This window comes from Mytilus trossulus, chromosome 8 (assembly GCF_036588685.1).
Source record: "Mytilus trossulus isolate FHL-02 chromosome 8, PNRI_Mtr1.1.1.hap1, whole genome shotgun sequence".
NCBI classification, from domain to species: Eukaryota; Metazoa; Mollusca; class Bivalvia; order Mytilida; family Mytilidae; genus Mytilus; species Mytilus trossulus.
Genome location: NC_086380.1, coordinates 60,330,239 through 60,357,007, shown reverse-complemented (window position 1 = coordinate 60,357,007; position 26,769 = coordinate 60,330,239). Strand labels below are relative to the sequence as shown.

Below are 26,769 nucleotides of genomic sequence, written 5' to 3'. Positions count from 1 at the left end.
TTTGTTTTATTGCATGTTTGATATTTGATTTTCCTTTTGAAATCAAAAACATTGTTCTACATAAGAATTTGTCATGGTTTATGTCAAAGATTTAGTTTTAACTTTTTTTTTGCTTAAAATGTCAATTTGTAGTTTTTTTAATCTGCGTCATTCGTGCATTGCCATCTTTCAGAATATACATAGCGGAATTTCTAAATGACTTTGTGTTTCAAAATTCTGTTAACTAGTTTCACAGATGCGTCAACCATCTCTCTTTTACACACATGACTGGAAGTTCAAAAATAAGTATACATCTGTTCACGTTGTTTCTGAATTAAAAAAGAAACACGAACCTGTCAAATGTTAAGTCAACAAGGATATAAAAATTGAAAATAGCACGTGATGAATTTCATGAGTTTGAAGCGCTTTTCTAGCTGGGTTTACATATTTCAGGAACGCTCAGAGCCGAAATTCAAGGATGTAAACGAACCGAACCCTTTTCAGATCTATGTAACGAAAATGAACATACATTCTCAAATTAATACAAATACATAATACATCTAAGGTCAACTTGTAAGTCGAACATCGTTGTGACGAACTCACTTGTATCAAAAACGCAGATATGTCGAAATAATTTCACGGTCCCTGTAAAATATTTCCCTTGATGAGTCGTCCTCTGTTGATTTTAAAACTCAATTAAGTCGAGGAAATGTAAAAGAGCGGCAAAAGATAAGAGAGGGACAGTCAAACACATAGATCGAAAATAAACTGACAACGCCATGGCTAAAAAATAAAAAGACAAACAGACAAATAATAGTACACAAGACACAACATAGAAAACTAAAGACTAATCATTTGAAACACTTGCTTTAATAGTTTCCTTGTGAGCAGCAATTAACCCTCTATCTAGGAAACCATGATGGGAAATACAACCCCGGGAATATCGTATCATTTGGGAGATATATACTCCGTATGTAGGCGCTGCTGGAATGTTGAAATGGAAAGTTTACAATTGGGAAGCTAGAATCATCTCTTTTGTCGTACAGTTTTGTTTTCAATCGACACTCATTGTAAATTTTTAGATGTAAGTCAAGATATGGGGCAGACTTAACTGTATCTGTTGTATCCTTTTTATTTAGTTCGATGGGTTAGATGCGTTCAATATAATCACCGAGTTCTGAATTATTTAGTGAGAGAACATCATCTATATAGCGGAAAGTAAAGTTAAAGGATATTGCTAACTTCTTATCTTTCTTTCTAACAAGTTCCTGTTTGATGTCAGCCTTATCTCAATAAAGAAACAAGACGACAAGATGAGGGGCACAATTGATTCCCATTGGAGTGCCGACAGTTCTCCAAACGTAACAAATATGTTGTCAATCAAGAAATCAAGCATCTTGATAATGTCAGTTTCAGATTATATTTTGTTTGAATCAGAGTTATTCTTTATAAAGTATGATTTATCCCTCCCCAAGACAAGATAATTGAATCTACGTTCGCCATTCTTTTTTTGAAAAAAGCAATACCAATTCTTTCAATTTGTCTTTTTATAGTTTGGAATGCGGAATACTTGTGTAAAGAGTAGAACAAGTCAAATTTTTAGTACTATTGCAAGATGAGAGAGTCTTAGATTATATGTACTCAATTGGAATTGTTTAGTATCCACATCTGATTCACGTCTAATTATACCGTCGTTGTAAAATTAATGTAGATTTACTCCGATGTCTAGTGGTTCGTACGATGCAGACTTAATAATAAAAAGTTCAAATCAAATGTATTTCTAATTCCAAGAGAATTTAAAACTGTATTAACATACTTTTTTTGTATAACAGTTAGAATGATATGTTCATCATGTGTTTATGGGGAACGGCAATCAACATCTTTGTTGGTCGTCCAAGCAGAACATTAGTGTTTTGAACATATTTGACCTGAAATACAACCAAAACGCATTTAAAGACCCGAGTCCGTTATTACGAGGGAGCAACAAGTATGAATATTGAATACACAATCAAAAAGTGTCTTATCGAAAAGGAACACTCTTCAAAATACCTAGTTCACACTTATCGCATACCGTATTTGTTGCATTGTCCCGTGATAATGTAAAAGATATCATCACGAGACCCTTACTTTGAAGGATAGTTATAGAGATATTTTTTTAAATTATTTATGTATCTTTATTGTGTTCATATATTCACTTAATCTTAGTGATCAATTTTTTGTCGGAAACATTCTACTTTGAACTTAAGAAATGTATAGACTAATAGAATGACAATGTTCTTGGTTGACAAAAAAGATTTTCTTCTTATAGGATTATTATTTCCTTTATTTACAAATATTATAAAGGTTTTGAGATCCGATTCTTTTAAACATTTTCTGCAAGAGGAAAACATTTGAGTTGCCAAGGTATATATTTTTATTTGAGTCAAAATATTGCAATACACTATCGAACTACAAATTAATTGGTAAAAAACCCCATCAATATCATCACAATTTTCAATCGTGATTTTTTGTTACTATCACGAAAAAAATATTGACTAAACAAATGTGATATTTAATATTCAACTTCATCCAGTCAAGTCCAGCATCATGGTTCATGTTTTAAGGTCATACATTTACGGTGTAATATTCACACTTTCCTACGGAATGGATATCAAAATTCAACGTTATGTAGCAGACCAGGCTTTAAAGATTTGTTTTTCAAACTATTCATCTGTTGAAGTCCGAAAAGTGAAATCTGGTGTAATATGTGCCGCGTTGTGTGTGCATCAACAATCATGTTGTTCTTCTGGTTTTGATAAACAAACTGGAGAATGTTTTCTAGACCATGCTTGTTTTCCTGAATGTGTCCCATCACAGAATGCAACGTTCGTAAGAAAAGTAACATGTAAGTAAACACGGAATTCTGAAATAAGTTTTACCTAAAAGACACCAATTATTCGATTGTTCGTTACGTTGGCATATATTTCAATGAAATGTATTTTATGTTACATTTCGAAATACATCGTAAACAGATTAAGAATTTAACAACAAAGAAGGGTCTAATTAAAAATGTGCAAATTTAAAACTCCTAACTATGTCATAAGTATCTTTGCATCCTTCGACAATGTGACATAGCCAACAAAATTCTAAATGGCCACCAAATTGGGACTCAAACATCACAATGAAATACATGTAAGCTGTTTCACTGCATTTTATTATACGCAATTATCAAATCGAAAGTTAGAAAAATCCAAATTTGAAAATTGGTGTCGAAAAATAGAACACGACATTATCAGATAAATTGTGTTTCCTGACTAAACATCGCAGATAGAAAACAATACATTTTGAATAGAGTGTAAAAATGAAAGAAAAAAACCACCAAGCACAAATTGTAACTATAGTAAATATGTTTTATGCAAGCTTAATTCTCTATGATAAAATTTAAGGAGACGCTGTTTAAACTATACTTATACTTCTTTATTTTACATTTGTGTCATTGAAGCATTGTCTTTTTATTGTGGTTTGCATATTTACCTGCGCACGTGTGTGTATATATTATAATATATCCACATGACAATAAGATAACCATTTTCAAAGTCTTTCAGAATGATGAAGGTTTTCAAAATTACTCCCAGAACAACAAAACTTTTTTAATCAAATTGAAAAAAAAACCTGTTATAAAGAAGCTCACATCAGACAGAAGTATGTGACATGTAGACTGTCTCTACGTAAGGATTTTAAGAGTTAATTTTGCATAAATATCATAATTTCACATTCTTGTGTTAAGTCCTAGATAAATCTGAAGATTACGAAACAACAGTCTCTGAAATCACTAGCGAAAAGACAACAAAGATGGCCATAACGAGCGAAAGAGCCATCCACAATGCCACAACAAGCAAACGAACAACGAACCATGACACAACAATGGAGAAACTAACAAGCCAAAAACCAGCAAGCAACGGACTTGACATGACGAGCGAAAGAACCACCCTGAGTGTCACAACAAGCGAACGGACAACAAACCATGGCACAACAATGGAAAGACTAACAACCCAAAAACCAACAAGCAACGGACTTGACATGACGAGCGAAAGAACCACCCTCAGTTTTACAACAAGAAAACGGACAACAAACCATGGCACAACAATGGAAAAACTAACAACACAAAAACCAACAAGCAACGGACCTGACTGTAGTGGTGTTACTGCCGGAAGTTCTAGTGGTGTTTACACAATATATGTTGACAATCAACCTCTCGATGTATACTGCGAAATGGCAGGTTCTGATCAATGGACGGTAATACATTTTAAAGTTTAAAGTTTATTACGAAACAATACTTAAAATAAACACAGATTCTATTTTGCAAATAACTATTTGAAAATGGCCTCTTATAGTGTAGTATGGTAATTTAATGCTGCTGATAACCTGTCCATGACACATCACAAATTATGTCTCTGTAGTATAGAAAAAAGATTATAAAATCATACTTGTTTGACATTCATGATAAAAAAAAAATCTCAAAGAATTGAAGAAATTTATTATTTGAAAGGAGAAGTTTTACGAAGGGCTATTATTGGCCTATTATTTTAGAGTTTTAATCGAATCAAACGCAATTGTAGTCCAATGTTTTTCTTATTTCATAATTATTAATCGTATTTAAAACCTATTTTGTACTATAATGATAGGATTTTTTTATCTACCACTAGATCTTTTGAAATCGATTCATTTGATAATCAAAATGTTGCATTTTTGATATTTCAGAATAAATGTTGAAATTAAAGGCCACTTTAAGCCAAAATCATTGCCACACCTCTTTCTGTTACAAAGACAATAAATATCATAGAAAGGAATTGATATATAAACAAAAATTCAGAAAAAAATAAATCTAGCCGTGGTGTAGTGGTTAGTGCATCTGTGAATACGGTCTTGAGGAAATGATAATAGTCCGTCGGAAGGGGACGATAAATGGCTGACCCGTGTTAAGAGATAGCCATATCTCTTGTACGTTTAAGACACCCTTGTAGATTTCGAAAACGAGAAGGCTGATGCCGCTACAAGGCAGCACACGCATCCGCAAAGTGGAAAGGGATTAATATAAGTTGCAAAACTTGTTTCCCAATCCACTATAAATAAATATGTTTAAACTAAAAATTAAGAAAAATACTATGATACAAGAAATAAGTCGAAATAACACATAACAGTAAACAAAACATCAAGAATAAAAGTGAGCAAAAATAACATCGTGTATTGTTTATAGCAATTAATTTATTCGAAATTTTGAATCTGTAAATACTTTGCCTCCGAGCATTGACCAAGAATTGTCAAAATGCGCATCTGATGCAGTAAAATTGGTTCCGTTCAAGTCTTTACTTCTACTGATTCAATGCTTCTGCACGGGGACTGCACATCCCCGATGGTATCATCATCCAAGTAGCTTGTACTTTGGTACGAAAAAAAGAACTGTGTTATCAAAATTTACAGGTCCTAGATTTTTTAATTAATTTCATATCACGGAAATTTGTATTGTTAGAAACAAGGAAAATATCAGAAAGACATTAAAAATGAACAATTTTTTTAATATAACGGTTTGTTATTACATGCCACAGACGCATTTTGTCAGAATATGTAATATGAGTATATTTAACATTTTATTTTTAAGGTTTCCTAGAAGGATATACAACACAATCCGTTGGTACACCATGTTGTTAAACCACAAGTCAACATGTCCAAGACTTTCGATCGTCCTTACTGATTTCCCAAAATGATTATCTATAATGTTACAATGCATTTAACTTAGTTTTATACTGATAAAACAGTATACTCTCTAATTATAAGTTTTGTTTAGTAAAATTATTGATACTTTATGCTGATTATTTATTCAGCTTTATTTGTTACGGTTGTTTCTGTATTTTTCAGGAACATCCCGTTTTCCTTTCTATTTATTGACTATTATCAATTTAGATGGTTTACTTGCCATGTATACTGCACATGTAACATGTGAAGCCAAAACATTTAAATCTTGCGTTGATTATCTCTGTGTATTGTACAAGTTGTACTAATCTTTTTTTCATTTTGCATTATATATGATCAAAATTACGGATACATAATAAAACAAGTGACAATAAAATACAACTATACTATTAATAACACAAATAATACAATACCTACAAATATGTGCGTTAAATGTAAATCTTATTTTTTAATGTTTGAATGAAAAGGTGTTTCAAAGGAGAATAGATGGTTCAACAGATTTCTACAGGACTTGGCAGGAATATAAACAGGGATTCGGGAATGTTAATTCGGAATTCTGGTTAGGTAAGTATTCCGAGAAGACCTGACAGAAATTATGTAATATTTTCGGAATGTTAATTTAGAAATCAAGGTTCCTATTGTGTGGTTTACGATACGATGTAAGCAGTGAACAAAATATGAGTTGTAAATTGTTGCTTAGTAGACATTTAAGTTCCTTGGTATAAAGTAACAAGCCAACTAATCAAAAAGAAAATAATGAGTGTTTGTTTCTAAAATATTAGTTCTTATATATATTGAATTGGTTAATGAAAACCCTTTTTGGAATGGATTAAAATCATGATTGCATTTGAATGGTCTACCAAAAGCAACTAAATGAAAATTAACCATGAAATTCACCTCAAACGGATGTATACGTGAAATAACGTGCAAATTTTTGAATGAATTTAACCCAACAAAATTGTATTTTTCTTGTTTTTTATCAAATTTAAAGATTTATATGCCATTTGAATAAACTTGATAAACTTTTAAAGACTTAAAATGTTATTTGAATAAACTTGGTTTTGAAAATTCCTATGAATATGTGTTAAATAATTCATTTGATTCTCATAATTATGAAAGTCACGTGAAACTCATGTGAAATCATTTTACGTAAATTCACGTGTAAGCTCGTTTGAGATCAACATCCACGTAAATAAAATTTCCCTGTACAGACTTTCATGTTTTTCAAAAAAGAAAATTATTTCCGCTATTAGCTTATACGACAACGGATGCCAATGTGTAGACATGCACAAACAGATTGACACATTTAATAGTAATTTAGAGCATTCAAATATATGTTTAAAAACCAACATGGCACTGAAATTGAAAAGTTCTTTCACTGAGACGGTGACCATATTTTCAATAAAAAAATTATTTGGTTTAAGAAATTACCTTTTTTCAAATCTTTTTTTTCTTCTGAAAAGTGTTCTGAATACTTTGATCAATATAAATAGATATGATAATATTTGTACTAGTTTCCTTTTTTGTAAAACGATGCAAGTAATACCTCTTATAATTCTATAGGGTGCTATCCACACATGCAGTTCTTATTTTGTATGTTTATGTCACTACTGCGGCCAATCTTTGTACACGTTGCACGTTTGGAGCAATTGCGTTTTCTTTATTTCTTAACTTTTATTCTTAATTAATTAATGAGATCGGAACATCGGTCAGCATTGTTTGAGTGAGTGTGTATGCTTTTGAAATGGTAGATAAAATGATGCACAGTATTTTAGTATTTTTTTGTATTTGTAGGGAATGACAATTTACATAAGATCTTATCTACCGGGAACTTTAAACTACGAATTGATCTAGAAGACTGGAACGGTGAGAAGCGGTATGCTGAATACGATACGTTTGTCGTAGGCAATGAAGCTACAAAATATGTACTCACTATTGCAAGTTATAATGGAAATGCTGGTAAATATTGTTATCACAACCTCAATTATTTTGCTTCCACGAACCAGACGGACACAAGTGATTTACAAACACTTAAAAAATTAATACTATTGCTCTACAAGTAAGAGGTTCAGCTAGCTATAAAACTAGGTTTAATTCGTAATTTTCTTATACCATGTCAGAAATATGACACTTTGTGTGCCTTTGTTTGATGTTTGAGATATCAATTTTGAGATTTGCGGAGGGAAATTCCGTCTTTAGCCTTCCCCATAGCTCAATTTTTTGGTAATTTCACTATTTGTTTAAATCTCTGATCTTTCACGAGCCGCAATCGAACAGTGCAAATATAAAGATTTATTTTAATTATATTGATTCTCATGTCATCAATCAAATTCACAAGGTGGTTCTTACCGTTTGTATATCTTGCCTTCGTGTCTATTTCAATATAAAAAAGATATTGGTTGTCATCATTTGTTGTCGTTGTAGTCGCCAGTAAAATCACCTATTAGGATCTTCTCTTCGGCTATTGTTAACAAAAAAGTAAGATTGATGTGTGCAATATTTCCTAATCACTCTCCTGATATTTTAGTGACAGCATAAAAAATGACTACTAACACTTAATGATGTTTTTGTCACAAAGTGTTGTTCCTTTTGATAGCAGTTAACTTGAATCTGATGCGAATTTTATCAGCTATCAAAGCCGAATTTCAAAATTATTGTAAACTGCCTATTAAAGAGGTGGCTTGATACAGATGTGAGTACTAAAAAATCCAAAGATCTTTTATAGTACATACACTCTTAGACTCGTCATCTTGCAATAGTATTACTATATTTGACTTTTTCACACTTGACATAAAGTATTCCCAAACTATAGGACGAATTGAAAGAGATGGTGTTGCGTGGTTTCATAAAACAAAATTCCCATCGATCTTGAAAAAAGGATACAACATATACAGTTAAGTCGGCCTCAAATCTTGACGTACTTCTAGAAATAGATAATGAGGGTCGGTTGAAAATAAAACGTTATACGACAAAAGAGATTATTACAGTTTCAAAATTAGGGTTTGTCCATTGTAACTAGCAATAGCGCCTGCATACGGAATATATATCTCCCAATTGATACGACATTCCCGGGCTTGTAGTTCCATGATGGTTACTCACAAGGAAAATATTAAACTATGAGTTCCAAATGGTAAAGTTGGAATTATCTTTCGTAAATTTTACGGACGCCTTCAAGAGTTTGATGATCGTTAGGCAGATTCATTTTACAGATGATAGCGATTATTTTCCTAATTTCGTAACTACAATTTGGTCTCCTTTTAACGAATGTGACCATAATGAATAAGATCTAGTTTGTACTACCATGAACAACACGATACGTGACACATATGGAGCAGGATTTGCCTACCCTTCCGGAGCAAATTAAATCACCCACAGTTTTTGGTGCGGCTTGTGTTGCTTAGTCTTTAGTTTTTGATGTTGTTTTGTCTGCTTTTGTTTGTTTGTCTTTTTCCTTTTCAACCATGGCGTTCTCATTTTTTTCGACTTGCGACACTATGATGGCTTTCGCCCTTCCTTATATTACAACTAAGTAAAAATAAAACATAAAATATATCATGAAGCGTTGCAATAGTCAACCTAAATCACAAACAATTGCTATATTTTAAGATCGTGTTCACTGTAACATAACTCTGAGTCAGGGCCGCGATGCCCGAGAGGTTTAAGTAGTCGAACTAAAGATCTCTAGCCTGTTCGAATATGCCACATGGCAGGTTCGGGGTTCGACTCTGATTCTAAATGAATAGGATTGTCAGTTTCTTAACAAAGGTCGGAGGTTCTTTCTGGGCATTCCGGCTGTCTTGACCAAAATAAAATGAATTGAACAAAATAGCGCAAGAGTGATGAAAGTGGCGTAAAACATTCAAATAATAAAGGAGGTAGACCAACGTCAAGGGACATCACTCATACTAATATACATCGATTATTTCTAATCTGTTTTGGATAATTACTTAAAACACATAGATGCAATTTGAATTTTGCAAACGCATACCGGATTTAAAAAGTTATCTCTTTAAACCAAGGTCTATCCCATAAATAAATCTATACATCAATACATTACTTTTTTCATCTCTTTTCAAGTATTTATATAGTAATACTTGTTATTCTTTCAATTGTTTATTTGCTTGTTGGTGTTCAACGCCTCTTTCAATAAATTTGGATATATGACGGCTGCCAACTTGTATAAAAGAGGGACAAAAGATACCAGAGGGAAAGACACACTCATATATTATAAATAAACTGACAACGCCATGGCTAAAAAAAAAGACAAACAGACAAATAATAGTATAAAAGACACAACATAGAAAACTAAAGACTAAGCAACACAAACCCAACATACAAGTGGATGCTAGTACCTCGGCGCAAAAATAAAAATACCAATTCTTATTAACTTTGATCGGAGAAGACGGCACCGAACCTTAGCGGGCTGTTTAAAAACCAGTGTTAACAGTCTAATATGAACGTATTTGCACTGTTTTCAAAGTTTCTCAATTTTTTTTTATCAATTTTAATGAAGCAAAAGTTACAAAAGAAGTCACTATATGTAAATTAATTTAACATTTTATTTAACTGTACTTCTTCATTACAGGAGACAGCCTTTCTACCGCACAAGATTTAAAGTTTCAACTCAATGGATATGGGTTCACAACATGGGATAGAGACAACGACGAATCACCCCATATAAATTGTGGAGTGACAGAACATTCTGGTTGGTGGTTCAATTGGTGTACTGCAGGCAACCTAAATGGGAAGTATTACAATGGTGGAGTGATTGAGAGTGACGGGATATACTGGGAAGCTTGGACACACTCAGAATATTCTCTAAAAAGTGTATCGATGAAAATAAAACAGATTTAAACAACTTCATAAGTGACTGATGGAATCATTAGATACAGATTGAACATACAAATTAATAAAATAACTGAGTTCTTTTGAGAAGAAAACGTTAACTTTTTTTTATATAAATTTCGTTAACGCAGTTGATTTATTAATGTTAAATATTTTAGTCTGAATTTGTTTTGTTAATTAGGACGTATGCTTTATACCATGTCAAATCATATTGTTTCCTGTCAAAGTAAAAAAACGAAGAATTTGGTGATTTTTTATTCAAATTATTTACACAATTATAAGGCTTGTATCTTTCTTGAATTGTTTTCTAGCATTTTTCAACTCCGATTTAGATCGTCGCAATAACATTATTAGACAATATTCTTACTGAAGAACGTTTATTCTTTATTTTCTCACTTTGTTGTTCCATTGTATTTACTTATTTTTTTAATTTTCTTTATGTCATCATTTTTTTTTCTAACTTAAGACTCTGATTTGGTATGTTTCTACTGCAGTTGCAGTATGCGAATGTATATCTGTTTTTTGCTACAGTAATTGATGGGGGTGGGGTGTGTGATTCAGTATGTGAATTGATATTTTGTTTATCTGCGTAGTTAATGCAAAAATATCTTTCAGAAAAAAACATGTTGTTTTTCGTTCAATTTTCGTTTTACATTGTCATTTCGGGGTCTTTTAAAACTTATTATATGGTATGGGCTTTGCTTATTGTTGAAGGCCGTACGGTGACCTATAGTTTTTAATTTATTCGTTACTTTGGTCTTTTCTTTTTTCATAAAGTAGCAAACTGTTAATGACTCAACTAATGACTACTGGGCAGACGAAAACTCGAAGTGAAAAACTCCATCATCAGTGGCATCAACCAAAAAGTTAAATTAAATTGATACCTGAATAATCTAAGTAAATCTAACGTTTACAGCAATTTATTTTATTTTCTAGATCTATCAACTTCACTGTCTGGCTGGAATGTAAATCAAGTACTTACGACAAAAAAGACGATTTTTCGTTCCTGATGGGTTTTTTTCTTTTTTCGAAAAGCAATATTCCTTCATCCCCCTTTCACATTGTGTATATTTCTTAACTCGTTCCCTCTGCGTATATGGGCGTTTTTAAATAAAAGCGTAACTTTCAGACCTAAAAAAATGGAAAATCAACTTGTCTCAAATTTAATTTCAAGAGTTATTTTGAATACCTCTATTATAGACCTGTTTGTAAACAAAAAGTGCAATCTTAAATAATCTTGAAAATTATATTATTTTCATAATTTGTGTACTGTTTCGTAAGGAACTTTTGGGGGACTTTTGTCCCCTACAAGACTTTTGTCCCCTACAAAACTTCTTCTAAACACACATATTTTTTGCAATTTTAAATGTTTCCTATAGACATTCCAGTTTGTTTACTTTATATACTAGAAAAATCTAATTGTTTTCTGAATTGAAAAACCATTTTATCGATAAAGATTAGACAGTACTTCACATATGAAGGTTCGTAGGGGACATCAAACCTATTATATGTTAATAAAGACAAAATAAAAATTACATGAAACTAACCCTTATTATTTATTTTGCACAAATATAATTGCAAAAAGAAAAAAAGACTGCATGGTAGTGGTAGTGTCCACTACGAAACGTTTTTCTCCCATACTTGTTTCGTAGGGGACCGTCTCGTAAGGGACGTATTCGCATGTTTTATCCCCCCCCCCCCAATCCCTATATTGCAATAGTAACAATACTGATTGAATTCATCATAGCATTTATCAAGCTGTACACTGATATTTTTTTCATAATTTTAAAACCAGATACTTAAGGAGATTTGACCCGTTTCGTAGTGGACATTATCAAAAACACGGTATCACGCTGGTCCATTTGATGTGCTCAATTTTTCTTACCAACAATTTAATTGCCGTTATAAAAGCATCACTTCTTTTGTAAGACCCTAATGTTTATATCTCTTGCAAACAAACATTACATTGATGTTATACAAATGTTTATTGGCAAATTTTAATTACTTGGTTTCGTAGTGGACATTTTGCGAGGGACACACCTTCTGAAATTAAAAAAAACTATATTGAAACCTGTTTATTAAAATATGTTGGCTCTGAACATACTTTTGAATTATTAAAGAACTTATGTAAAGTTAAAGAAAACATTTATTTCTTCATTTTTTTACGATATTTTAGAGTATGAATGTTGAACAGGTAGTCTAGGGACATGCCATTTTGGTTGTTTTGGACCATTCAGGAGTCAATATCTTATCAATCCCTCTAAAAATAAACTGTTTCTTTGCTTAAAAATGTTAAATCTAATTCAATGTACTGACTGCACAAACATTACTTGCAAAGATCAAACACATTTTTTTTAAAGTGGCTGGGACAAGAAAATACGTTTTTATTGAAAAACGCCCATATCTGTAGTCTTTGAGATTTCAATGAAGTAATTGATGTAAAACTAATACAGTATTCTGCCAAAGATTTCATATTTTTAAATGATTTAAGAATTCTATTATATACTTTCATAATGCTGAATGTTGTTATGACGTTTGTCGTCGCTGTATAATTTTTTTTGAATATAAAAAAGAAGATGTGGTATGATTACCAATGAGATAATTCTCAACAAGAGAACAACTGACACAAAAATTAACAAATTTTAGTTAAAAGGAATCAAAAACGTTATCACATCCTCATTTTACCGTACTGATGTTTCTAAAGCCCTAAACTGTTGTATACTTGGTGCATTGCAAATGATTATGGCAATACGCGTATTCTTAAGGTGATACCTAACACTACAGGGAGGTAACTCTTGTTGTGAAACTTCTATATAACCAGTGCACCTTTTTTGAAAAATCGGTTGATTTAAATTTTTGGAAGTTTTTATATTATTGTCAAAGGGTTAAAGTAAATATTTTTACAAAATTTTATGAAAACCTTAAGAATCGTATTTAACACCGGTGCTAGATCTTGAAATCTTGCTTTATCGTCACTGATAAAAAAAAATATGTTTGATAAGTTAAAACGAAACTTGAATTGCTATAAATTGTGAAACCGGATGGTCGGAGATCATGTAGATAAAATGTACTTTTCTTACGAGATAAATCAAAGTTATGCTGTTCTCAGAAAATCGTTCATTTTAAAGCCTGTCAACACTGATGTTGTGTGGTAAAATCCGTCATGTAGTATATGTGTTCAATTCCGATCTCAAGTTAATTTTGGAAATTATGGCTCCCTCAACCAATAAAATCTGGTTTATCAAAATTAAATGAATATGATCTGCATTCTTGCACTTCTGTTTAGTTCAAATTAAACTGTATTTCGTATTATAAAATGTTTATTTGATTCAAATACACTATTTGAAAAAGGCTTCTGTAAAACCTCCGGATATTTGACGAACTCTATCAATAGGAGTTTCCTTTATTTTCGACATGAAACCATACATTCAAAAGATTTCATGAAAATAAAAGTTTGTCTTCATGACAAAATGTGGGGGTCATATTGATTTGGTATTTTCATTTATATTTAAAGTAGCAGGTAGTTGTACTTTAATAAGTAATCTTTTCGGTACTAGCTGCATAAAGAGATTATGGTTCATTCGGTTATCTCCTTCTTCAGTTATAGAGATAATGCTTTAAAGTGTTGTAGGATTTTCTTGCACACAATAGAGGTGTGCATGGCCACAGAATTTTGATTAGATATTCTGAAAATGACAGGTTCTTTTGTAGTTGAACTTAGTAAAATTTTTGGTACAAGCTAGGAAATGAGGGTTATTGTCAATTTCTAGTTTTCTTTTATTGTTCACACAATACTATTTTTGGTTTATAAAACAATCAGAGTTTTGGTTTTATTTTAAGTTTCAAAAGTGAATCCAACAGTCTAAGGTGCGTTGATAAATATCAAAGGTACCATGATTATAATTTAGTACGCCAAACGCGCGTTTCGTCTACATAAGACTCATCAGTGACGCTCATATCAAAATATTTTTAAAGCCAAACAAGTACAAAGTTGAAGAGCAATGAGGATCCAAAATTCCAAAAAGATGTGCCAAATACGGCTAAGGTAATCTATGCCTGGCTTGATACACTTTACTGCACATCACTTTAAAATGCATACAAGAAAATCATGGAAAGTATTCATTGCTGTTCCATTGAAAGCACAGGCAATCTCGATATTATATACTAGTAAATGAGATGTTGCTGCAAATGGGATGGTAATGAAATGTCTCGTAAACATTATAGAAATATACTGTTATAATTTTTATAGTATGAATATCCACATCATGTACAAATTGATTACAGTAACAAAATCTGCAAAACTGTATCATTCTATTTATCACTGTCATCTTCCAGAAGCCAACAAAAGTGTTTATTTCATTTAGTCCTTAAACAACTGAGGAGAGTCGCCATAAACTCCCGGAAAGAAGTACAATTTCTTCCTTAGGTTTGATTTTACTTCCGAAACGGTCAATTTCTTTCCAACTTCTTCTGGATCTTTGCCTTTTGCAACTAATCTGTTGACCTATACATAATTGAAAAAAAAACGTGATTTATCAAATTCATTTAGAATTATCACATACTCAAACATACCTTATGTGTTTACCTTTTATTAATACAAATTATACAAAGTTGGATAGTCTACCATCACAATTGAAGTTTTAACAATATCTTTGTATTGACTTAACTAGTAAGAAATAAATATAACATCGTAAGCAATGACTTTTTTACCCAATAACTGCAAAGGACTGCTTTATAAAACTTTAGTCTTGACAATTTTGTAATCATAGCTTTAACTTATTAGTATGTCTTGATTCTTGATTCTGTATTTAATATATTGCAATATTTTATGTTTTTTTGTTCTCAGTAGGACTGCAGGTGTAAATCACATACGTGTTGTATGCTCATACAAAGTTTCTAGTGTTTGATATTTTGCATTTTAAAAATGTAGTATACTTTTGGAATTGTGTCATTTTGATAAAAGGGGGACGAAATATACCAGAGGAACAGTCACAGTCATAAATAAAAAAAAAACTGACAACGCAAATGCTTAATATGAAAAAGACAAACAGACAAACAATAGTACACATGACACAATATATAAAACTACAGAATAAGCAACACGAACCCCACCAAAAACTGGGGGTGATCTCAGGTGCTCCGGAAAGGTAAGCTGATCCTGCTTCACATGTGGCACCCGTCGTGTTGCACATGTTGCTAACATGATATATATCGAAAATCTAAAACTTTTTAGATATACAAACTCTAAGAAGCAAATGGTGCAATTCTTCATGTTTAGCATGATATTTGAATGTCCAGACCACTGCATTTAAAAACCAAGATCCAGTGTCAATACTTGAAGACGAAAGTGTCCCTATGAAAATAAAAAAAAGTTAAATACAATAAAAGAATAAATAACAATCATAAGCATACAGAAATAGGATCTACAAAACAAGTGTGTTAAATTAAAATGTAATTGTTTTTCTTCAAATGTATTCTTCCTTCTTTGTTCTGGAAATGTAGCTTATCTTATTTTATCACACAAATGTTTCTGATAAATTATTCAATCAAATCCGCTCTGATAACTAATTTGTCTTCATAAATTTACCAACTTTTTTGTTTTTCTTTGACAATGATTTCAAGCATTACCTTATACATTTCGAATATTAGATTCTGGTTGAGTTTTGTTTATGGTGATAATGTTTATATGATCGAGAATACTGCCCTGTATTGAAAATTTTACATGCGATCTGCAAACATTGAAATGATTCAACACAATTAGTCTAGCCAAAGAAACCAGTTCAATATGAATTGGGACAACAGTATTGCAATAAGTTTTTTACCTGCCGGTGTTGCGTACACGACTAAAAAGTCTGCTGCTGGATGTTTCACGTGTGATGATTTGTCATCCTTTGATGGTACTGCATCGACTTGATCTTGACCACCAGGTGTATGAGATTGAAGTTTCTGTTTTTCCAATTTCAAACATACCTTTGAAAGCTGTTCTTCAGGTGTTTCAACTGAGAATAAAATTGAACATTAGTTATGATAGACTAATAAAACAAAAAGGTACACCAAAGCATTAGTCTTTTTGTTAAAACATATTATATCAACCTGAAAATCGTTTGATTTAAAAAAAAACAAAAAAAACAAACACACCAAATATTAACATTTGTAATAAATAATGGTATTCATTAAATATTTTAACATACACTGACGCAATGTTATAAATAATTATTTTTGACTTAGTCTACAAGTAACTGTGGACAGTAATCGCATCTGTCATATTAAAAAAGACAAATAATGACAGACGTACGACGCGCTATTAGGGTTAACAAAAATAGTGGTGATGTGTTATGATTAAATTAAATGACATATAATGATTTATGCAGAAAAACTTCCGCTTCAGCTTCCAAATTGTGAACTTTCCATTGCTTCGTAGCAAAATTTCTGCAGCTCTTGCATATGGATTATATACCTCCAATTTGATACGGTATTCCCGGGCTTGTATTTCCTCTCATGATTTTTTGGGTTGTTGCTCACAAGGGATTTTTTAAACTAAGAGTTCCAAATGGTGAAGTTGAAATCATCTCTAGGTATATTTTACGGACGTCATCATAAGTTGGTTGACAGTCATTGAAAAACCGTTCCACAGATTATATTGTATATGTTCCTTGCGTTGTAACTACAATATATTTTCCTTTTTGACCTAGCAATTAGACTATTTTCCGGGTTTTTAACAACATGAGCAATACGACTTGTACCACATTTAGAGCAGGATCTGCTTAGCCTTCCGGAGCACCTGATATCACCCCAGCTTTGGCGGGGTTCGCATTGCTTAGTCTTTAGTGTTCTATGTTGTGTCATGTGTTCTACTATTTCTCTGTCTGTCTTTTTCTTTTTTAGTTGTCAGTTTGTTTCCGATCTATGAGTTTGACTGTCTCTCTGGTGTCTTTTGTCCCTTTTTGATAAAAGATACTGGGAGTATTATTTTATAGGCAAGAAAGGTAAAACCCTTTATTGCAAAATCGATTCAGTTATCTAACGCATATTACGCTTCACATAATGTGCAAGCAGAGGATACATTGGATATTAGTTAAAAACTATTAAATTGATTGTTAATACATATTGTCTAACCTCCTCGACAAGCTTGCACAAAAACCAATCTTGGTTTTTCGTCTAAACCTTTACAATGATTTGAATCAAACACTGCTGTGATATCTGTGAGTTTAACAGGTTTATTATCGTCGCCGAAAATGTATTCGCCCTTTCCATGACTCATTAGAATAAGAACAACGCACTCAATTTTATCCCAGTCAGTAATACTGTCTCGTTCTTTTTCTAACCATTTAACCATTTCCTGTACACAATACAGACATTTGTGAAAAGCAAATAAATCATTATTGGTAGAAAATTATCAGTTAAATTAAGGCGACAGTAATGTCCTAACGTTCTTGACGAATGACATCGTTTAAGATAAGACAAATCAAGGTAGCAAAAAACTAAACTCAATTTCAAATATTAGCAAGACCGAATGCAGTAGTGGACAGTCATACTACTGACCTGGTACAGGAATTTAGGTATATAGAAAATGGTAAGTCAAACTAGGTTTTAAAGCTAGCTAAACCTTTCACGAAAACTACAGTTGTATAGAAATCCATTATATTAACAACAGTGTGTGGACAAAATTATTAGACATAAAATTTTAAAATGTAACAAATTTACGGTACAGCTTTCATCATTGTAATATACCTTCATCACTGTAAAACTAATAACTGATTTAAAATTAAAAAGAAAATGGCATATATACGCTCTATAGGGCATATAAGAAAAAAGACTAGAATATAAAAAAAAGAAATAACAAAATATCGGGATGTATAAATACCAAGACACGCCAAAGGAATATAACAAACATAAAGCAAAGTCTGCAGCTTGTAAACATGGGTTAAATCTAGTGATGATGTTCCACTGCCCAAAGGATTTATTCACCATCCCAGAAATTAAATCTTTGACACCCCAAAATATGAGGTTCACAGAAAGATTTTAACTTTGTCATCAATTACATGCAACCATAGTATGGTGTTTTTTTTACCTATTCCAACATTTAATAAATATATATTAAACCTATGCATACAAACAAAATACAAAGGTGTTGTTATAAGAATTGATAATTAATTACAGACAAAATACAGACATTATGTTAAAACATTAACATATAACTCTTTATAGTTTTCTCGTAAAAGTTTGATGAGATGTGTCACCATGTTGGTTTTTACGATTTTCTTTATATTATATTTCCGTATTTATACTCTTTGCAATTCTTGATATTTTCAGAATTACTTTTGACCAGCACTATCATTCTTTTCTATGTTGTGTGTTTTTTTTTTATTGTTGTTTGTCTTTTCGCAGTTGTTCATTTTGGCTATTGATTTGTCGTTTTTCTCTCAACATTTAATTTTGATTGTTCATTTGGTATACTCCGCTTCTTTGTGTTTCGCTGTGATTCTCGGGAACATAAGAGTGTTCATTTCAAACTTATCTTTTTATTATTTGGATTTGTCTGATTTTTTTTTTTACATACAATTGTAGATAAAAATTCTATCAAAGTTTATAATCATTGTTGTTACCTCTGCTGTTAAATCAGTCTTTAGTTCAACTTCAAAATGCAACTGTTGGAATAACTCTGTCAGATTTTGTACATCGACGCTTGTACCTTCTCTTTTCTTTGTTTCTTGATGTTTCGTGCCGGAAAATGTATTATTGATCATGAACACTTTTCCACGTTTTTCCCCGTGAATTTTATAAACATCCTAAAAGATTTTCAAAGATATGTCAATATGTTGTCAGACGTGCGTTTTGTCTCCAAACAACTCTTCGATGAGGCTTGATTTAATCATTTAAAACATTAAATCGGGTACGGAGTTGAAGAGCATTGGAGACTAAAATTTCCGAAAGCCTTTGCCAAACATAGTCAAGATATGGCGAACTTTTTTTGGGATAGAAAATTTGTAATTTTACCGATAAAAATCATACTTTCGTGAATAGATAATACGCGTATGACTATACACCAATATTTTATGTAACATGATGTTAGTTTTTTCCTCGTTGTACGTATCATACTATTTACTTCATAAACTCCTTTAATCGAATAAGCTTTCGATGAATCTAACTTCTCAGATTGAAACCATTTTTTTGTCTTTTAAGGTAGACTTACTGTATACCGTCCATTTGATTGTAAAATAGAAGACCAAAATCTGTCTAGATGTTTGCTTAAATCTGCAAGTGTTGAGGCAGATTGGCAATTAATAATAGTCTTTCTTGTCTTAAAGCATATAAAGACCAGCTTGTGTCAAACAAAATACAAATAACGTAAACATTACATACAACACTCTTTTTTTTAAATATCTGTAAATCCAGAGGCCCTTGACTTAATTAATGTGTTGCGTGAAGCGATGTTCAAATTGCACTTTCAACATGACTGCTCCGATTGATTAATGGCAGATGTGGACATATAATCTACTATAAAATTCATGATTTTGATGACTTCTTGCAGTTTTGAAAAAGGGACAGTATAAGTTTATCATTTCGATCGACACTTTGGTGTCTTATTTTTCTAATCTACATTATTACATACAACTTTGCTATAATCATGCATTAGTGGACTCTTTACGTCTTTGATTTTTAATACTCTGTGCTTTGTCATTGCTGCTTGTTCGTCTTTTAATGGTGGCCATGCTGTAAAACAAAATTGAAATTGTTAATCATAAAAAGGTCAGAGAATAGTGGGAGATATTATGGACATAATTGTGCAAATCGTGGTACAAGCACGAAATTTGGTATGAAGGTTTTTTTTCAAGAAGCGAAGTACAAAGTGTAATCATAAAGTTTTGAAATATATTTTTTTTATTCTGTCACAAACTTTCAAATAAGATAATAAATTCTGATCAGTGATATTATTTGGTAAATGCGAATGGCGGATCCAAGGGGGTGTTCTGTGCGTTAGAATCTAACTATTTTGGACGACCAATGCATTTGATTTATTTGTATGTGTTGGGCTCGAAAGTTGTTTTTCTTAATTGTGTTTATTTCATTATATAGGTCATTTTTTTAATTTTTCAGTTCAAGATTATTTCAAACCACTTGTTCTAGTTTAAAATATCCTATTGTTAAATATTCACAGTTGCTTATATGAATTCTGCTATTCAGTTTAAATTTGAAAAAAAAGGAGTTTTCAAAAATTTGACTAAATAAACGGATTGTGTGAAGCGATTTACGTTCTTCCCAAACAAATAAGTTTAATCGGTTGTAGCAAAAATTTAATAATTTAATAGGACATTATTTGTTTGTCCTATTGAACCACACATATATATACAGCTATTTATTCATCTAAGAATGGTTGAGGAAATATCAAATTACAATTTGTGAAATTACTTTTAATCATTACCATCGACAAAGTTAACCAACGACGAACACAAAATATATCATTCTGTTTAGTGCTTGTTAGAAAAAATAAGAAAAACGTGCAGAAGATCTTACAAAAGTCTGACACACGCTCTGGTTTTTTATTTATTTAAATATGGACCCGTTAATGAGATGTTAGAAATATTAGATTAAAATGATGAATATAAAATATAGAAATAAAAAGAAATCCGATTAAGCATTACACATGTACCTTTAGGGTCATTTAAATTTTCAGTATTTTCGATATTTTTGGCGTACGGTTCTAACAGATCAGCCAAAGCACCATTCGAAGTTTGTAAGAACGCAGTGAAAAGACACTTTACACTGCGTGAACCACGTTTTTCGAGAGTGTTTAATATCAACCGATTTTCCTTGCTGTCTCAGGTTCTTGCTAAACAAAAGAGAGATAAAAATCAATTTTTGTTTAACAGAGAAGAATATCTGAATAATAATGCCATTACTTTTGAATATCATTTAAAAACAAAGGCATTCACATGTATGCTTATAACTCACAAACATTGTTCGTGTGAATTTCAATACAGAACTATACGTTATCATACACACACAAATGACGAATAGTTATTTTTCACTATTATAAACTGTTATAATATCAAACAATACTCAAACACTGCATTGATTGACACTAACAAAACAGAATTGCCGAACATTGTCATGATTTAAAATGACGTTTTCATACATTTCACCATCAGTAGTGTTTAGTTTTGATCGTCTTCTGTATTATAGTATAAAATCCAAACATGCATTTCGAATGCATGTGATTTACAAAGTTTTTGTATTATCATCTTGTAGTTCGCATATAAGAGAAAACGAATGACTGAAACCTAAAGTTCTTTGCAAATAAAGGCAACAGTAGTATACCGCTGTTCAAAACTCATAAATCCATGGACAAAAAACAAAATCGGGGTAACAAACCAAAACCGAGCGAAACGCATTAAATATAAGAGGAGAACAACAACACAACACACAACACACACAGAAACTGACCAATCATCAGACAAAACACCGCGAGAATAACAAATATACAAACTAATGCAATTGATTATTTGTTTGGAGAATATCGATGTGCACTAAAAGTATTTAAGAAATAGCCCTGTCATACAATCAGTGTCATGAAAACTGTTTGGACGCAAATTGTGAAAATATTTGTATTGATATTCTGTTGTGTTAATCGTTGACGGAAAATATTTGTTGTTGTTCTGCGGTTTGCATGTTGTTAAGACTTTTATATAACTTGTTTATGCATTTCTCTGTTATAAATTTTCTTGTATGTGTGTTTGTGCTTTATTTCGGTCATGTAATGTGTTTGGATTATTTTTAACATTGTCAGGAAGCTAAACATGCTAACACAAAAGATTAAATTCATATTTTTTTCTTAAAATATTCTGTAGCAAGTCAACAATATAGTAGTTGTTATGAAATAGTTCGTCTATATTTGTGTTGGGGTTTGTTTTTGTTGCACATCGTGGTTATTTTTCTTCCTTTGATTTCCTCTTAAAGTTGATATGTTTCTTTAGATTTTGTTTTGAACCCGAATTTGTTATTAGCTCAATATAATTATTACATACTATGCCATAATACTGCCTTAATCAATGTTATGTTATGACCTAATCAAAGTTTAATACATGTTGCTGGAAGTTTTTACTTGTACTTCATCTCGCATAGCATCTGTAAATATTCCACTGCTAAAAAGACAGTCAGCTATAGCGTTTCGGTTAGCTATGCCATCCACTATTGAAACTCTATTGACACTAAAAGCCTTTTTCCAATCCATTTCATCCATGCCTGCTCTACTAGAAGAAAACTTGTTATGCCCAAAGTGTTTGGTTAATAAACAAAGCTAATAAATTAGCCTTCAAACTAAATGGGACAGCAAATGCACCAAGGATATGGTTGATAATTTGTGTGTTTGTATCAATTGTTACGTACATTGTAACATCATTTCATCATTCCGTTGTTGATCTCATAATCGATAATTGTTTCGGTTATTAAGCATCATTGGCTTTCAAATATATGGCTTTGATTGTTCCGGAAACAGTTGAGTCCAATTCTAATTGACTAGGATCGTCAGTTTTCCTTCCAAAGGTCGGTGGTTTTCACTGGGAACCACAAATAAAATACCGACACGAAATGGCCTAAAACACCAAAAAATCAATCAAATTGAGTGTTCCGGATAACGGTTAATCAGGAAAAGTGCTTTGGGCAAATGGAATTTACAAAGCGTTGTTTTCAAGTTCTTGTGTTTGCCTTTTTACAACTTATCTAAATACTTCTATTTGTATTCCAGACACACGAAACGTATACTAGGTTATCAGCACTAAGTCTATACCTCACCTGGTGGACTATATTTATTTGTTTCTCGTTCCTCGTTTTTTTTAATTGAATTAGACCGTTTAAATGGTAATTTCTGGGCCCTTTATAGCTTGTTGTTCTGTGTGAGCCAAGACTCCGTGTTGAAGGTCGCATATTGACTTCTAATTGTTGACTTTTATAAATTGTTATTTGGATGGAGAGTAGTCACATTGGCACTCACACCACATCTTCCTACATCTTTATAATCATCAGCTCAGAATGTTGCGGTATAGCAATGATTTAACGTTTCTTTATTCTTTTCACATTTAGTAATGGCAAGTTTAGAGTGTTCTTCATAAAAAATAAATCGAAAATGCGCTTCAAAATTGACAAATTGTTCTTTTTATTTATTTTAGTTCGCATGTTAGTCAAAATAAAAGATTTGGTAACAAAAGTTCATTCTTATCTTTAATAAACGATGATGTGTTGGAAGAAGAGCAATTAAAAAAAATAGTGTTGACAAAAATATACAGACAGCTCCGCAGGGAAAAGGATTAAAACAGACATTGTAACGAGTGTTCGATACATAAACATATGAACGCCATACGGACGGGATTCTAGTTACAAATATTTTAAGATACTCATATTTTATTTGATACTGCTTCTGATGTACTGTTTTCCCCAGTATATTATCAGCTCTAGAAGTCAGTAACTTGGCACTGACAAGAATTATAACACACATGTGAAAAAGTGGTCCGTTGAAATCAAATAAAGCTACTTTGTCAACTCCCGAATGCATATAAATCTTCGATGATTTTTAATTATCTTTATAACAATAAGAACATGTTTTATTACCAATGAAAAGCATTAAACATTCGCGGAAAACTCACTTTATATCGTCATTAAATCGATTACGGAGATTCGATAGTAGTTCTTGAAACGAACTATCGTAAATATTGAAATGAGATAATTTTCAATGCATACTAGATTGTAGTTTTCAATATCATTAATCCATTCATAAAAAAGTGTCGAAAGGTACCAGTCAAACTCCATGAACTCATGAATCAAAAATTGACTAAAAATGAATGGACAAACAGGCAATTGCAAATAATAGTACACAAGATACAGCATAGAAAATGAAGACTAAGCACCTGGAACCCCACCAAAATAGAGGGATGGTCTCATGTGCTCGGGAAAGGTAAGCAGATTCTGTTCCACAAGAGGCACTCATCGCATTACGCATGTTATTCGAAAGAGACAACAACCTGATCAAAGTGTTTTCTTTTTCTTTTACACTGTAGAATAAAACTTTAGTTTTTACATAAAACATCCAAAATCAAAGCTGTAAATTCTTGGAAAGAATGTTATGAATGTACATTATTCTGTACATATTCAATTAGACTTTGATTCAAAACCTGTACCGAAAAATTAATTAACGCTCTTTTCTGCTTTGTATGCCTTTAATTCTTCTTTCAGTTATTTAAACTTTGTTCAACCCTAAAAAGTCCTCTCAGTGTTGTCATATTACATATGTTACCTAGAACATACGTAAGATAAATCATTTATATTTAAATGTTTTTGAAACCAGGAAAGGATTTAAAAATAACTTAAATGAAAAAATCGAACGAATTGAAAGAACAATGACATGATAATACGAACCAAAAACACGATAACATAAGAACATACATCGTAAAAAACTGAATTTTACTTTTACCATAATATAAAACAAAAAAATTATAGCAGAAACTGATCTGTAAAGACAAGATAAGAATATGATTTTTCTATTTTTAAAGTTGGCATTTTGTGACCTTACTAACAAAGAAATAAAAGCAGATTTTTTGTGAACCTAGCTTCCCATATGTTAATTAACGTTTAATAAAAGCAATGATATACTTACGTTTCGTACACTTTAAACTTCCTACTTTTATACCAAGAAATCTTTTATACTAGATATATACATGGTATATCGGTCATCGTTTCTGTTGAGCGACTACAGGTATTTACATGTTATCAAGATAAATTATATTCAATTCTTTATATAAAAAGAACCAATTGAGCTTTTCTCATCACTAATAATTATCGTCTGTCGTCAATATTCCGTTTACTTTTACAAAATTATTTTGCCTTAAAAGTATTTAGCCAATATTCACCAATCTTTTCAACAATAATAATGAGAATATCAAGTTTTCGATGATACCGCCTGCAATTCAAATGTGCCGAAGTGATTGAAAATTTAAAAAGAATGTTCTAGTTTATCATATTGAAAACCTAATATCATAAAAAGTAAGAGAAGATAGATAGGGACCTTTGAAAGCAGAAATAATCATCGAGTCAAGATCTACAAAAATGTCACTATTGCTGATATCTTCAGTTGACGTCTTATTTGATTTAAATGAAGAGCCCATCTACTCCTTTGTGCATCAACAGAAGACTATTTCCGACATTGTAGACTAGAATATGGTTAATGAAAACTCATATTTCTTTTTATTGATCTCGTATTGCTAATCAATTATGTGCTTATAGCATGTATAGTTTCTAAGTTTTCTATGTTTCTTAGTTTTTGCTTAAAACATACACAAGGGTCGTCGCAGAATTGTCATTTGAGGACAATCACACCTACAAAGTGTCTGCAAACAATTTTGTCAAATTTTGACTCCTTTGTAGTTCTTTTCTAGACATTGACCTCAGACCTTTGTTAGTCTTTTTTTTTGTTCATTTATATGTTTTGAAATTTAATGTGACGTCTGTTTTTTTTAACTTGTTCACATTTTGTTTTTAGGGACCAACTGAAGCCACCCTCAGAGTACGGAATTTATCGCTGTACTCAAGACCCATCGGTTGACTTAGGCTGTTTTCGGCTCTTTGGTCTGGTTCTTTATTCTTTGGCAAATTCTTCACTTCCATTCAATTGTCGCTCCATCTTTTATAGTAAAACACCAAAACAGTAGTATCACCATTACAGGGCAGTTACAATAAGCTGGTCATTTTTTACTGTTTACAGTTTTTTCCCTTTATTCTTTTTGTTCAATAATGTTGATTTGACAAATAGGCGATATCTTAAACAGCAGAATGTCCTTCTACATGCAATCTTTTTAATTTTTTTGAAGAACTGTGAGTGAAGGGGAGCGTAGAGACTTTACAAACATATTTAATTCCGCCACATTCGCTTTTCACGAAATGGTATTTAAGCCGTTATATGCAACCTGATGGCCACTAACAATGAGAAACTAGAGGCTCTAAAGAGCCTGTGTCGCTCACCTTGGTCTATGTGAATATTAAACAAAGGAAGCAGACGGATTCATGACAAAATTGTGTTTTGGTGATGGTGATGTGTTTGTAAATCTTACTTTACTAAACAGTCTTGCTGCTTACAATTATCTCTATCTATAATGAACTTGGCCCAGTAGTTTCAGTGGAAAATGTTAATAAAAATTTACAAATTTTATGAAAATTGTTAAAAATTGA

General features: G+C 31.7%; 2 protein-coding genes across 2 annotated transcripts; one reads left to right on the top strand and one right to left on the bottom strand.

The window, feature by feature from the left end:
* The first annotated feature begins 2,622 nt into the window (after positions 1-2,622).
* Positions 2,623-10,563, top strand: LOC134727833 (angiopoietin-1-like). Its single transcript, XM_063592224.1, has 5 exons — positions 2,623-2,863; positions 3,746-4,254; positions 6,177-6,273; positions 7,504-7,668; positions 10,295-10,563. The coding sequence occupies exons 1-5, from the start codon at positions 2,623-2,625 to the stop codon at positions 10,561-10,563; spliced, it is 1,281 nt and encodes a 426-aa protein (XP_063448294.1).
* A 4,220-nt stretch (positions 10,564-14,783) lies between these two features.
* On the bottom strand, positions 14,784-22,768 carry LOC134682016 (caspase-14-like). Its single transcript, XM_063541624.1, has 8 exons — positions 22,658-22,768; positions 21,206-21,385; positions 20,168-20,268; positions 19,161-19,343; positions 17,671-17,893; positions 16,377-16,553; positions 15,798-15,907; positions 14,784-15,058 (listed from the first exon to the last, which is right to left on the bottom strand). Exons 3-8 carry the CDS (start codon positions 20,234-20,236, stop codon positions 14,915-14,917), a joined length of 906 nt encoding a protein of 301 aa, XP_063397694.1. The 5' UTR covers positions 20,237-20,268; positions 21,206-21,385; positions 22,658-22,768; the 3' UTR covers positions 14,784-14,914.
* Positions 22,769-26,769: the final 4,001 nt, after the last annotated feature.

Bases quoted from the DNA above. Each gene is read 5' to 3' on its own strand.
- LOC134727833 (XM_063592224.1), top strand. From the start codon at position 2,623: ATGGATATCAAAATTCAACGTTATGTAGCAGACCAGGCTTTAAAGATT. The intron at 6,274-7,503 runs GTAAGTATTCCG...TTGTATTTGTAG, and splicing joins TAATTCGGAATTCTGGTTAG to GGAATGACAATTTACATAAG. The intron at 7,669-10,294 runs GTAAATATTGTT...TCTTCATTACAG, and splicing joins AAGTTATAATGGAAATGCTG to GAGACAGCCTTTCTACCGCA.
- LOC134682016 (XM_063541624.1), bottom strand. From the start codon at position 20,236: ATGACAAAGCACAGAGTATTAAAAATCAAAGACGTAAAGAGTCCACTA. The intron at 17,894-19,160 runs GTAACAACAATG...TATTGTGTACAG, and splicing joins AGACTGATTTAACAGCAGAG to GAAATGGTTAAATGGTTAGA. The intron at 15,908-16,376 runs GTAAAAAACTTA...TTATTTTCATAG, and splicing joins CGTGTACGCAACACCGGCAG to GGACACTTTCGTCTTCAAGT.